Here is a 13,606-nt window from a genome sequence, read left to right as displayed (position 1 = left end):
TTCACAAAATAGATGGCATCATGAGGGAAGAAAATTATGTGGATATATTGAAGCAACATCTCAAGACATCAGTCAAGAAGTGAAAGCTTGGTCGCAAATGGGTCTTATAAATGGGCAATGACCCCAAGCATGCTTCCAAAGTTGTGGCAAAATGGCTTAAGGAGAACAAAGTCAAGGTATTGGAGTGGCCATCACAAAGCCCTGACCTCATTCCTATAGAACATTTGGGGGCAGAACTGAAAAAGCGTGTGCGAGCAAGGAGGTCTACAAACCTGACTCAGTTACACCAGCTCTGTCAGGAGGAATGGGCCAAAATTCACCCAACTTATTGTGGGAAGCTTGTGGAAGGCTACCCGAAACGTTTGATCCAAGTTAAACAATTTAAAGGCAATGCTACCAAATACTAATTGAGTGTATGTAAACTTCTGACCCAACTGGGAAATGTGATGAAAGAAATAAAAGCTGAAATAAATCATTCTCTCTATTATTATTCTGACATTTCACATTCTTAAAATAAAGTGGTGATCCTAACTGACCTAAGACAGGGAATCTTTACTTGGATTAAATGTCAGTAATTGAGTTTAAATGTATTTGGTGTATAAGATGTATGTACACTTCTGACTTCAACTGTATGTATTCATATCAGTTGGCTGTGCAATACAAAAGGGGAATAAATCTATTCTAAAAGTGGGTAAGAGTTGAAAGCTAAAAAAGGGCAAAAGTCGTATAAATGTAGCTATATCATCATCCACTCAGTATCACAAGGGTTAGTAACTACAAAGACTCATTTCATAGAACTTTAAAACACTGTCAGTTTGTCTACTTCACTTCTTTAGTCTACTCTCTGATCACTCCAGATAGCTCAGTGAATAAACAGATGCTGGCAATACTGGTGTCAAACCATGCAAGTGTCAGTAGCATGAAATAACATCTACCTTCTCATTGAAACAGTTCTACTGCAACTTTTCATACACAGTGGGAAGTTGGAACGAACAACACAAGCTTTGTTGCAGCGATGTGATGTCAGAACTTCAGAATTCAACCTAGCACTAGACTGGGTCATGTCATGACTTGCCCTTTTGGGTGAGGATCATAGTAAAAATTTAGGTACATATAAGTATCTTATATGGGCAGAAAGCTTAAATTATTGTTAAAAAGGTCCATATAGCATGCACGATCGATTTTGTATTTCCACTCATTCAACTTGCAAAGAAAGAAATCTGTGAAAATCAAACGCTAAAAGTTGTTTCAACCAGTCAAATTACATTTGTGTTTATTCCTCAGACACTCGAAAAAGTAACCAGCCTTTGCTAGATCAGCCTTCATTCAGTCAATCCACTGGGAAACCAATTTTAGCCAGGATGGCATCATGGCCATACGGCATCATTGCACGCCGATGACACTGGCGGTGTTCACTTGATTGACTGTGTCTTTGTCAAATTACCACCTATCGTTTTGAAACCAAGCTAGCTAGATAGCCAAGAAGCTGTGCTTTACGAGAGCAGGTAGAAACCCTTTGTCCGTCACACAATCTTTCAGCTAACCTAGCGCGCCAGGAGGCTAAGTTCCGTTTGGACATTTATGCAAGAACATGTCGAAGCGCGTTACACATATCTGTGAGTTATGAAAACTAAGTGTTTTACAAATTTTGAACTTACAATATGGCTACTAATACTGGAAAAGCTAAATCAAAGTCCAGGTATACAGATTGTGGACGATATTCTAGAATAAATCTATCGGGAAAGTGGACGCTAACGTTACCTTAGACTGGTAAGTGAAATACGAGTCTTTATATTCTTTTATATTGTAAATCCAAAAGCAACAACATGTCAAAGTCAACATCCAATACACATTGGGTTCCCGACTGGCGCAGTGGTCTAACACACTGCAGTACCTGGTTCGAATCCAGGCTGCATCACATCCGGCTGTGATTGGGAGTCCCATTGTGCAGTTCACAATTGGCCCAGCGTCGTCCGGGTTTGTCCGGGGTAGGCGTCATTGTAAATAAGAATTTGTACTGAATTGCCTCGTTAAATAAAGTGTAATATAAAAAAGAAACAAATAATTGGTACACAACCTTCACCACAGTGTTCTCCACTCTATATAATATATGTTTATAGATGTGCTGTTGTATATTTGATGTATTGCTAAAATAAAGGTTCAATATAATAAGTAATGAACTTGAGTTCTTACTGATTGTTTGAGTGGTAAAGACTGACTTCAAAGAGACCACATTCAAGTCCTCCATCCCCCACTTAGTCTGACTGCTGCTCTCTCTGGCTCCACAACAAACCCCCGCCCAGCCATCTAGCGGTGTGAATACCCAACCAGCCTACAAGCAGATGGTAAGTGCTTTACAGCAGAAAGAGACTTGGGACCAGCAGCACAATATTGTGTAGAGGGTGTTCTAAATACTGTAATTATAAATAGTGTGGACCGTTTTTTTTGTTTGTTTGTTTTTTACTTTGTGTGTTGTTTGTGGTGTGTTCACTTATGACATTAGATCAGTGTTGGCTGCTAACTTGGCCTTTATCTTAAATATTTCACTTCTGTGTTTGGAGACATTGGATCAGCATTCTTGTCGTGTCTCCTGTTAGAGGACTGGCCACCCCTCATAGCCTGGTTCCTCTCTAGGTTTCTTCCTAGGTTCCAGCCTTTCTAGGGAGCTTTTCCTAGCCACAGTGCTTCTACATCTGCATTGCTTGCTGTTTGGAGTTTTAGGCTGGGTTTCTGTACAGCACTTTGTGACATCAGCTGATGTAAGATTTATAAATACATTTGATTGTTTTGGGCCAATCGTATAGGACACCTGGGTGACTTCATACTAAATGTCATGTAGCTTGCTCATTCTTGAAGTTATCAGTCTGAAATTTTGCACATAAACTGCTGCCCTCTTGTGGAGACCATCTAAAGTACCTCCAGCTTCCTAGCTGAACGTGACCTTTCTCTTACATTTCAAAGCTCAAATACAGAGAAACAACAGTCCATCATTACTTTAAGGCATGAAGGCCAGTCAATGCGGAACATTTTCAAGAACTTTGAAAGTTTCTTCAAGTGCAGTGGAAAAAAACATCACTCACTATGATGAAACTGGGCTCTCATGAGGACCGCCACAGGAAAGAAAGACCCAGAGTTACCTCTGCTGCAGAGAATAAGTTAGAGTTAACTGCACCTCAGATTGCAGCCCAAATAAATGCTTCACAGAGTTCAAGTAACAGACACATCTCAACATAAACTGTTCAAAGGAGGCTGCGTGAATCAGGCCTTCATGGTCGAATTGCTGCAAAGAAACCACTACTAAAGGACACCATTAACAAGAAGAGACTTGCTTGGGCCAAGAAACACGAGCAATGGACATTAGACTGGTGTAAATCTGTCCTTTGGTCTGATGAGTCCTAATTTGAGATTTTTGGTTGCAACCGCCGTGTCTTTGTGAGACGCAGAGTAGGTGAACGGATGATCTCTGCATGTGTGGTTCCCACCATGAAGCATGGAGGAGGAGGTGTGATGGTGCTTTGCTGGTGACACGGTCTGTGATTTATTTAGAATTCAAGGCACACTTAGCCAGCATTCTGCAGCGATACGTCATCCCATCTGGTTTGTGCTTAGTGGGACTATCATTTGTTTTTCAACAGGACAATGACCCAAAACACACCTCCAGGCTGTGTAAGGGCTATTTGACCAAGGAGAGTGATGAGGTGCTGCATCAGATGACCTCGCCTCCACAATCACCCGACCTCAACCCAATTGAGATGGTTTGGGATGAGTTGGACTGCAGAGTGAAGGAAAAGCAGCCAACAAGTGCTCAGCATACATGGGAGCTCTAGGCCGAGTTGCTGTCATGTTAAATGCTTTCCATACGTCAATTGTTTGCCTCACAGTGAACTGAAGGAGCTCAAATCTTTTTGAGATGATTTTATAGTCCTCCCCAGACTGATGTGTTCCAACTACCCTCGTCCTGTTGTCCTCTGAGTTCTCCTTTCCTCTCGGCATGGTGTGCTTTGCATTCACCTGGATGGGTAACACATAACTGACCAGGTTTCTTATCTCTGTCAGAGTCCCACACAAACTCTTTCCTAACAATCTCTCCTTTGATTGGTTCATTTGGTACCCACTTATTTACCCACCTGAATCTACTTACCTACTTGATTTAACCAATGCAACTTGGGGTTCACTTATTTTTGCACCTGCACTAATTCCTTTCAAATGTTATTTTTCCACTACACACATTATTTCCTCTACACCAACATATGGTATTGGTATTAATAAAAATGTTATGTCAGATCAAAAGACTGGTTCTGATTAAATTAAGATTTCAGGGTAAAAACAAAAAAATCTCTAATTGCACAAGAGGTTCACTACTTTCAAGCAGCACTGTATATATTTGCCACTGCTTGGTCGACCAACATCTATCCACCAAACAATCGACCAGTTGACTAAATGGGTCAGCCCTAAAAGCTGTTCAACAGTTGAGGGCAAAAAGGGGCATAAGGGGTGAATATTATGAGTCGTAATCAATTATCATCCTCCACTCACTATCACAAGGGTTAGTAACTACACAGACCCATTTCATATCATCCTCCACTCACTATCACAAGGGTTAGTAACTACACAGACTCACTTCATATCATCCTCCACTCACTATCACAAGGGTTAGTAACTTCAGACTCATTTCATATCATCCTCCACTCACTATCACAAGGGTTAGTAACTACAGACTCATTTCATATCATCCTCCACTCACCATCACAAGGGTTAGTAACTACAGACTCATTTCATATCATCCTCCACTCACTATCACAAGGGTTAGTAACTACAGAGACCCATTTCATATCATCCTCCACTCACTATCACAAGGGTTAATAACTACACAGACTCATTTCAAAGAACTTTAAAACATTGGCAGTTTGTCTACTTCACTTCTTTAGTCTGCTATCTGAACACTCCAGATAGCCCAGTTGTTCAAGGATATGTGATGTCAGAATTACAGAATTCAACCTATCAATAGACTTGGTCATAACTTATGGAGGTCTAATTTATGAAGATAACTTATAGATAGATAGAACCTGCTCTTACCATGATTAACAGATTTCCCAATCGTCTCCTCCTCTTCTTCATCTTTAATGTTAACATTCAGCTCCAGTGTTTGACTGCAGTCTTCCAGCTTCACTGATGCCATCTCTGGATCCTGCAGTGCAAACTGGGCTCCACTGTCACAATTAGGACCCAGTGACTGTAGGTTAGGATTCAGTGTGGAAGGAGAGAGGCAGGCTGGGTTTGTCCTCACTGTTGATGTTACAAACCTCAGACTTAATCTGAGTCAGCCTGTAGTAATAAAGAGAAACAGACACAAAAGTTAGTCTTATATTCTGGCACTTTCTTTATTCTCAAACTATATTAGATCAGGTACCCAAGCATTGACAAACCATTCAATTCATTTTAAATTAGACACAAGGTTCACACTATAAATTAGTCGACACAATGTAAATGCACTAAACCTATAGTAGATTTCCTAAATTCACACACAGAGCATTCAGAAAGTATTCAGACCCCTTGACTTTTCCATGTTTTGTTACGTTACAGCCTTATTATAAAATGGATTCAAATGTTTTCCCCCTCGCCAATCTACAGACGATACCCCATAATGACAAAGCAAAAACATGCTATTAAATTTTTTTGCAAATGTATATATTTTTTTACTGAAATATCGCATTTACTTTAGTATTCAGACCATTTACTCAGTACTTTTTTGAAGCACCTTTGGCAGCGATTACAGCCTCAAGTCTTCTTGGGTATGACTCTACAAGCGTGGCACTAGAGGTCGACCGATTAATGGCATGGCCGATTAATTAGGGCCGATTTCAAGTTTTCATAACAATCGTAATCGGCATTTTTGGACTCCGATTATAGCTGATTACACTGCATTCCACGAGGAAACTGCGTGGCAGGCTGACCACCTGTTACACGAGTGCAGCAAGGAGCCAAGGTAAGTTGCTAGCTAGCATTAAACTTATCTTATAAAAAACAATCAATCTTCACATAATCACTAGTTAACTACACATGGTTGATGATATTACTAGGTTGACTAGCTTGTCCTGCGTTGCATATAATCAATGCGGTGCCTGTTAATTATCATCGAATCACAGCCTACTTCGCCAAACGGGGGATGATTTAATTAACAAAAGCACATTCGCGAAAAAAGCACAATCGTTGCACAAATGTACCTAACCATAAACATCAATGCCTTTCTTAAAATCAATACACAGAAGTCAAATTTTTTTTTAAACTGCATATTTAGTTAAAATAAATTCATGTTAGCAGGCAATATTAACTAGGGAAATTGTGTCACTTCTCTTGCGTTCATTACACGCAGAGTCAGGGTATATGCAACAGTTTGGGCCGCCTGGCTCATTGCGAACTAATTTGCCAGAATTTTACATAATTATGACATAACATTGAAGGTTGTGCAATGTAACAGCAATATTTAGACTTAGGGTTGCCGCCCGTTCGATAAAATACGTAATGGTTCAGTATTTCACTGAAAGAATAAACGTTTTGTTTTCGAAATGACCGTTTCCGGATTTTACCATATTAATGACCAACGGCTCGTATTTCTGTGTTTATTATAATTAAGTCTATGATTTGATAGGTCAGTCTGACTGGTAGGCGGCAGCAGGCTCATAAGCATTCATTCAAACGTTACTGCGTTTGCCATCAGCTCTTAGCAATGCTTGCTTCACAGCGATGTTAATGACTTCAATCCTATCAACTCCTGAGATTAGGCTGGCAATACTAAAGTGCCTATTAGAACATCCAATAGTCAAAGGTATACGAAATACAAATGGTATAGAGAGAAATAGTCGACGCGTCATAATTCTTATAATAACTACAACCTAAAACTTCTTAACTGGGAATATTGAACCACCAGCTTTCATATGTTCTCATGTTCTGAGCAAGGAACATAAACGTTAGCTTTTTTGCAAGGCACATATTGCACTTTTAATTTCTTCTCCAACAAGGTGTTTTTGCATTATTTAAACCAAATTGAGCATGTTTCATTATTTAGTTGAGACTAGATTTTATTTATGTATTAGATGAAGTTAAAATAAAAGTGTTCATTGTTCATATATGTATATATTTAAAAAAATCATCCAATTAATCTGTATCTGCTTTTTTTGGTCCTCCAATAATCGGTATCAGCGTTAAACTCATAATCGGTCGACCTCTACTTGGCACACCTGTATTTGGGGAGTTTCTCTCATTCTTCTCTGCATTTCCTCTCAAGCTCTGTCAGGTTGGATGGTGAGCATTGCTAAACAGCCATTTTCAGGTCTCTCCAGGGATGTTCGATCTAGCTGTGTTGTCTTGGCTGTGTGCTTAGGGTCGTTGTCCTGTTGGAAAGTGAACCTTCACCCCAGTCTGAGGACCTTGGAAGGTTTTCATTAAGGATCTCTTTGTAATTTGCTCCATTATTTTTTCCCTCGATCCTGACTAGTCTCCCAGTCCCTGCCGCTGAAAAACATCCAAGCGGGCTGTCATGTGCCTTTTACTGAGATCATGTGCCTTTTACTGAGGTCATGTGCCTTTTACTAAGGCGTGGCTTCCGTCTGGACACGCTACCATAAAGTGCTGAGTGGTGAAGCGCTGCAGAGATGGTTGTCCTTCTGGAAGGTTCTCCCATCTCCACAGAGGAACTCTGGTGCTCTGTCAGAGTGACCATTGGGTTCTTGGTCACCTCCCTGACCACGGCCCTTCTACCCGATTACTCAGTTTGGCCGGGCAGTGAGCTCTAGGAAGAGTCATTCCTGTCTCAAAGCTCTACAGACAAATCCTTTGACCTCATGGTTTTGGTTTTTGCTCTGACATGCACTGTTAATTCTGGGACCTTATATAAACAGGTGTGTGCCTTTCCAAATCATGTCCAATCAATTGAATTTACCACAGGTGGACAACAATCAAGTTGTAGAAACATGTCAAGGATGATCAATGGAAACAGAATGCACCTGAGCTAATTTGAGTCTCATAGCAAAGGGTTCGAATACGTATGTAAATAAAGCGTTTGTTATTTTTGCAAACAAATCTAAAAATCTGTTTTCGCTTTGTCATTATGGCATATTGTGTGTAGATTGATGAGGAAAAATGTAATTTAATCAATTTTAGAATAAGGCTAACGTAACAAAATGTGGAAAAGAGGAAGGGGTCTGAATTGTTCCCGAATGCACTGTAAGGAATTGGCAACTCGTTCTCATAATGAGAAATAAGGTAGGTCACTTGATTTTAACATCTGAACAAAGAGGACAGGCTAACAAGCTTTTCAAACAGTTGGAGACAGAATGGTGTGTTCATAACAATTAAACTGTTCTGCCTTGTTAGCAAATAGATCCAAGTTGGCTAAACTTGAAATATAAAGATTAGCTGGCTAGTCACTAGCACGTGGGCTTGAGAGATTGTTGATGAGACAGACCTGTGTTCATTTTCTATAATGCATACAATAAGTTACTCATTACTAGTTACATTTGTAACAAAAACGGGCATTTTAATAGACTTGAAAGCCAGATCAGTGATTATTGCAATAACAACAAAAAAGCAGGTTCAACTATTTTTAATAAAATAATAAATGATTAGTGGGTCTTATGGTTGTGAATGGCTTAAATTTAGCCTAAATATAACGTCACAAGCCCTGAATTCATTCGATTGTTGCTGACTGTTAGAAAGGCAGTGTATTTGACCTTTAATTGTACAACGCTTATTTAGAGAAAACTAAATGTAGCTATCTTGAATCGCCCATAAGTTTGAAAAACTTAAGATACAGCTGTATGATTTTTTGTCCATATCGCCCAGCCCTGACGGAGTACATTAGAGTAGAGTACAATACAGTACGTTATACTGTGCTATACTCTGTATTGTTGTACTGTACTGAACTAACCGTTACTTTTCTTTCCTGTACTCTACTGTACTGTGCTTTCCAATCTTGTGAAACAGTAGCTATGTTTCCAACAAGTTATCCAGGGGTTGTTTTTGTTGACATGTAGAAAAGGTTTGAATAGAAAATAGATCAGACAATTGCCCACTAGGTTGTTTCCATTTAACCATCTGGTGCTGATAAAAACAGCTGGAGGTAATGACGCATCCCGTACTGCCAAAACGATTCAACAAACACTGTTTTCATCCTCATTTGTCAGAATAAAGAAACTTAAACAAAAGAAACATCCACCCGTCAAACAGATAAAAATGTTGTCGAGCATTAAAACATTTCTCCTATATCTGCCGTTTCCATTACACATGTCGCAAATATTTTTTATACCACATTGCTTTTGTTGAATTCACCTGAGTCAATGGAAACCTTCCTAATGATGTCTGAGTGATTGGTTCAGATTTGGTCCGGTCTAATGTTTGGGCCAAGTCAAAATAAGACATCCAAAAGACGTTGACGTGGGTCCGTGTTTACTGGGGTGTATCCTACAGTGTCGGCCTATTACTTTATTTTATGAATGTCCATCCATGTGGTAGGCCTAGCGTTTGTAAAACAGACAGTTGCATTGGCTTTATTAGTCCTGGTTCCTGTGATTAATTATTTTGTCTATTTATGCTCTGAATAGACTCATCAGCTAAACAACTTTATTAGGAGTTATCCTGATGTCACGCCCTGGCCTTATTTATCCTGTTGGGGATGGGGGCGCTGTTTAGACTATTTATGCTAATGTGGCTAATTTTTTAAACGGCTTCCCACAAAATCCTTGATCGTACAATATGCATATTATTATTATTATTGGATAGAAAACAGTCTATAGTTTCTATAGGAGTTGAAATTTTGTCTCTAAGTGGAACAGAGCCCATTCTACAGCAATTTCCCTGACATGGAGTCAGATTTGAGAAACGTTGGCCACTTTTCTGAAGTCATTTAAACGGGCACTGTCGTTGCTATGACTATACGGACACTTCTTACGTCTTCCCCTGGATGCCTTTACGTGATGACGATTCCAACGGGCTCGATTGCTCGTTCACAGGCCCTACAAATGAAAAAAACCTTTAGCTAGCAAGTCTTTTCTTGCTGCGTAACGCGCGTGGAAGACACCGACCCTCTCCTGTTCCAAGCATTAGTTTAGCCTGTTATATTTCTCCGGTCATCTTTTCACTCGTTATAGGAGTTACAAACATCACAAAGTAGTTAATTTAAAGCGTTTTATAGCAATTTATATCCGTTTAGTGCGATTTTGTGACATTTATTTTTGCAACGATGTGAAAAGTTGGACACGCTTTTCAGTTCATCCCGAACGTAGTTGACATTTCCACATGGCAAGAGGACAGCTTTCCACCAAAAGACGATTTCTCCCAAGAAAGGATCCTTTGCCCAAGATACTGATGGAAGAACAGCTCAAGGTAGGACATTTTTATTATGATAAATCGTGTTTCTGTCGAAACATTTTAGTGGCTTAGGACGCCATGTTTTTTGACGTAGCTTCGCTTGGCGCAAACTGTATTGAAAAGTAAGGATAAATTAAAAAATGTAATAACGCAATTGTATTAAGAATTAAATTGTCTATCAATCCCTGTCCACCCTATATTTTTTAGTCACGTTTATGAGTATTTATGTATAAGAGTAGATCACTGTCTAAGTGGCGCAAGGACAAATTCTGACCAGCCGAGTTACATTTCACATTGTCTAACCATGATTTTGGTGGCTAAATATAAACATTTTCGATCAAACTGTATATGCATGTTGTAATGTGATGTTACAGGAGTGTCATCGGAAGAATTCTGAGAAGGTTAGTGAAAAAATTAATATCTTTTGGCGATGTTGACTTTTATCGCTCACTTTGGCTAGAATCAATGCTGGGCTGCTAATTGCTATGTGCTAAGCTAATATAACGATTTATTGTGTTTTCGCTGTAAGACACTTAGAAAATCTGAAATATTGTCTGTATTCACAGGATCTGTGTCTTTCGATTCGTGTATGCTGTGTATTTTTACGAAATGTTTGATGATTAGTAGTTAGGTAAACACGTTGCTCATTGTAATTATTCTAGTCCATTTGTGATGGTGGGTGCAATTGTAAACTATGCCATATACCTGAAATATGCACTTTTTTCTAACAAAACCTATCCCATACCATAAATATGTTATCAGACTGTCATCTAATGAGTTTTTTTGTTGGTTAGGGGCTATAAATATCTTAGTTTAGCCGAATTGGTGATGGCTACTGGTGTTGGTGGACAAATAAAAGATGGTGGAATATGCTAATGTGTTTTTAGGTAATAGATGTACATCTTTACATATTGTGTCTTCCCTGTAAAACATTTTAAAAATCGGAAATGTTGACTGGATTCATAAGATCTGTGTCTTTCATTAGCTGTATTGGACTTTAATGTGTGAAAGTTAAATATTTTAAAAAAATATTTTTTTTGAATTTCGCGGCACTGGTTTTTCAGTGGGGGGGGGGGGGGGGGTGTGCCGCTAGCGCCACGCTGATCCTAGACAGGTTAACTTTGTTTTCTTTATTATTTTAGTTAGGTCAGGGTGTGACATGGGGGATGTATGTGTTTTGTATTGTCTAGGGGTTTTGTATATTTATGGGGCAGTGTCTGGTCTAGGTGTATGTATGTCTATGGTTGCCTAGATTGGTTCTCAATTAGAGACAGCTGTCTATTGTTTTCTCTGATTGGGAACCATATTTAGGCAGCCATATTCATTAGGTAGTTCGTGGGTGATTGTCTATGTGTAAGCACTATTTGTTATATAGCTTCACGGTCGTCGGTTTGTATAATTTGTCAAGTGTTCTTGGTCTTCGTTATATTAAAAGAGAAGATGTATTGTTATCACGCTGTGCCTTGGTCCTCTCTTCCACCATACGACGATCGTGACACCTGAGCTGATTTGCAATGAGAATCAATGCGTTTACACAGCGGGAAATGTAGAGGTATAATTTTCTTTGCTATGATCATCTCGTCAAAAATGTACAGAGAAACTTGAAACCACTGATTATCATGACAATTTAGCTGCCGGGGTTCAACTCCCAGACAACAGTGGTTTCAGAGTCCTGCAATAGAGCTAAGATGCTAATATTTGTGTAAACTCTACATAGTTGTGTTCTGTGGGTGTCACTGAGTAGGCTGAACAATCCATAGGTAAGAATGTAGAGTGCAATATGAATGTCCAACAAACAAAAGACCCTCCGTACTCAACTGGCGGACCGCGGACCGGATCCAGAATGGGGTGAATACGGACGCCCTAATGTTTGCCTTTGGGCTTCGAAGCCTGGTAAAAAAGACATGGACAGGTTTAGGATTGCAGGAAATTAGCTTTAAAACAGCAAAATGTTTCCTCCACTATGAGGAGGGTTGTTAAGATTTTGGGGTTGCAAGTTAGGGGTTTGTTACAACGCCAATAAATGACAATATGCATCTGGATCGTTGCCACCTAGGAAATGTGTGTGACTGGACCTTCTCAAATAGTACTGGAGTACCCCTGTAATAGATTGACTGGGAAGGTGATTTTTCAGTCAAAGTCCTGCAATAAGAGCTAAGAAGCTAATATTTGTGAAAACTCTTGATAATAGTTTTTCTGTTGGTGTCACCTGTTTCATGGGTGCACAATCCAACCCGATTCATAAGTGCATATATGAATGCCCCCAATGCAAATGTGTGGTCTAATACCTCCACAGTGTGAATTCAATGTTTTTTTTCTGGTTATTTTCAAACTTTTTAATTACATTTTTTAACCTTTATTTAACTAGGCAAGTCAGCTAAGAACATATTCGTATTCACAATGAGACCAAGACCGGCCAAACCTGGACGACGCTGGGCCAATTGTGCGCCGCCCTATGGGACTCAATAATGAAACTAAATCATTATTGTAATTCATTTTAAATAAAGTAACAACATTCAAATGTTTGGCATGTTTAGCGTTATCTAATCCAAATATGGCATGATTCCACTATTTTGTATCAGTTTGCGTCACTTTCAATGAGGAACTTTTATTTTGAGGGCGAACCGCAAATTCCACTATTGTGGCTAATCGTTATTGTAGGTAGCTTCACATGGGTAGGGACAAGCGAGTACCAGGGATGCGTCCAGTAGGAGGATGGAGACGTTGGCCACGATCAGATATAAATGTATTATGTAGATCAAACATGCCTCTGATTCTAAGGAATCATGTCAGTTGTAATCAGAGCATTTCTATCTGCAACTTTCCAAAATGTTTTTGTTCTGAACATCCCCAGGCGAAACCCACAGAGCTACATACGAACCTGCAAAGCCTCACAAATTAACGCGTGGTGGGCTCCGCATCGTGCGCTTTTAAAATATTTTTTTTTGCACGTTCTTCACTCAATCGGTTTGGCAACAAAACCTTTCCCAAACGTGATAATACCTTGACAGTTGTGTTATCTAACATGTTATTACGTTATTTCGATATTAGACAGTTTAAACGTGCTATTACATACCTGTAGTAATAAAGAGGAACGGACAGCACAGTTTAAACGTTTTCTAAATTCTAAAGAGTGGTGTGCGCCAACCGGAACTTCCTGTTTATCCCCACTACCAATGTGCAACAGAGACATCTATTGGATCGATGGACTAACTTCTGCTAAATTATGTAGAATATAAAA

At 39.4% G+C, this 13,606-nt stretch overlaps 2 protein-coding genes across 3 annotated transcripts in view; both read right to left on the bottom strand.

The window, feature by feature from the left end:
• LOC129860157 (zinc finger protein 501-like) overlaps nt 1-13,606 on the bottom strand; it is a 188,260-nt gene that overhangs the window by 28,145 nt on the left and 146,509 nt on the right. The window lies entirely within an intron of this gene.
• The window catches only part of LOC129860173 (zinc finger protein 883-like), a 127,304-nt gene that overhangs the window by 4,114 nt on the left and 109,584 nt on the right, over nt 1-13,606 (bottom strand). The window contains exons 1-2 of one of the 2 annotated variants that reach the window (XM_055930543.1): nt 13,442-13,508; nt 5,077-5,325 (exon numbers count right to left, since the gene is read on the bottom strand). In XM_055930543.1, coding sequence (XP_055786518.1) covers nt 5,077-5,179 — 103 coding nt within the window. In that variant the 5' untranslated portion in view covers nt 5,180-5,325; nt 13,442-13,508. Of the gene's footprint in view, nt 1-5,076; nt 5,326-13,441; nt 13,509-13,606 lie in introns of those variants that run through there. The other variant, XM_055930542.1, reaches the window with a different exon arrangement.

Source organism: Salvelinus fontinalis, chromosome 7, assembly GCF_029448725.1.
Source record: "Salvelinus fontinalis isolate EN_2023a chromosome 7, ASM2944872v1, whole genome shotgun sequence".
NCBI classification, from domain to species: Eukaryota; Metazoa; Chordata; class Actinopteri; order Salmoniformes; family Salmonidae; genus Salvelinus; species Salvelinus fontinalis.
The sequence above is the reverse complement of the archived record's forward strand: the minus strand, read 5'-3'. Positions and strand labels throughout refer to the sequence as shown.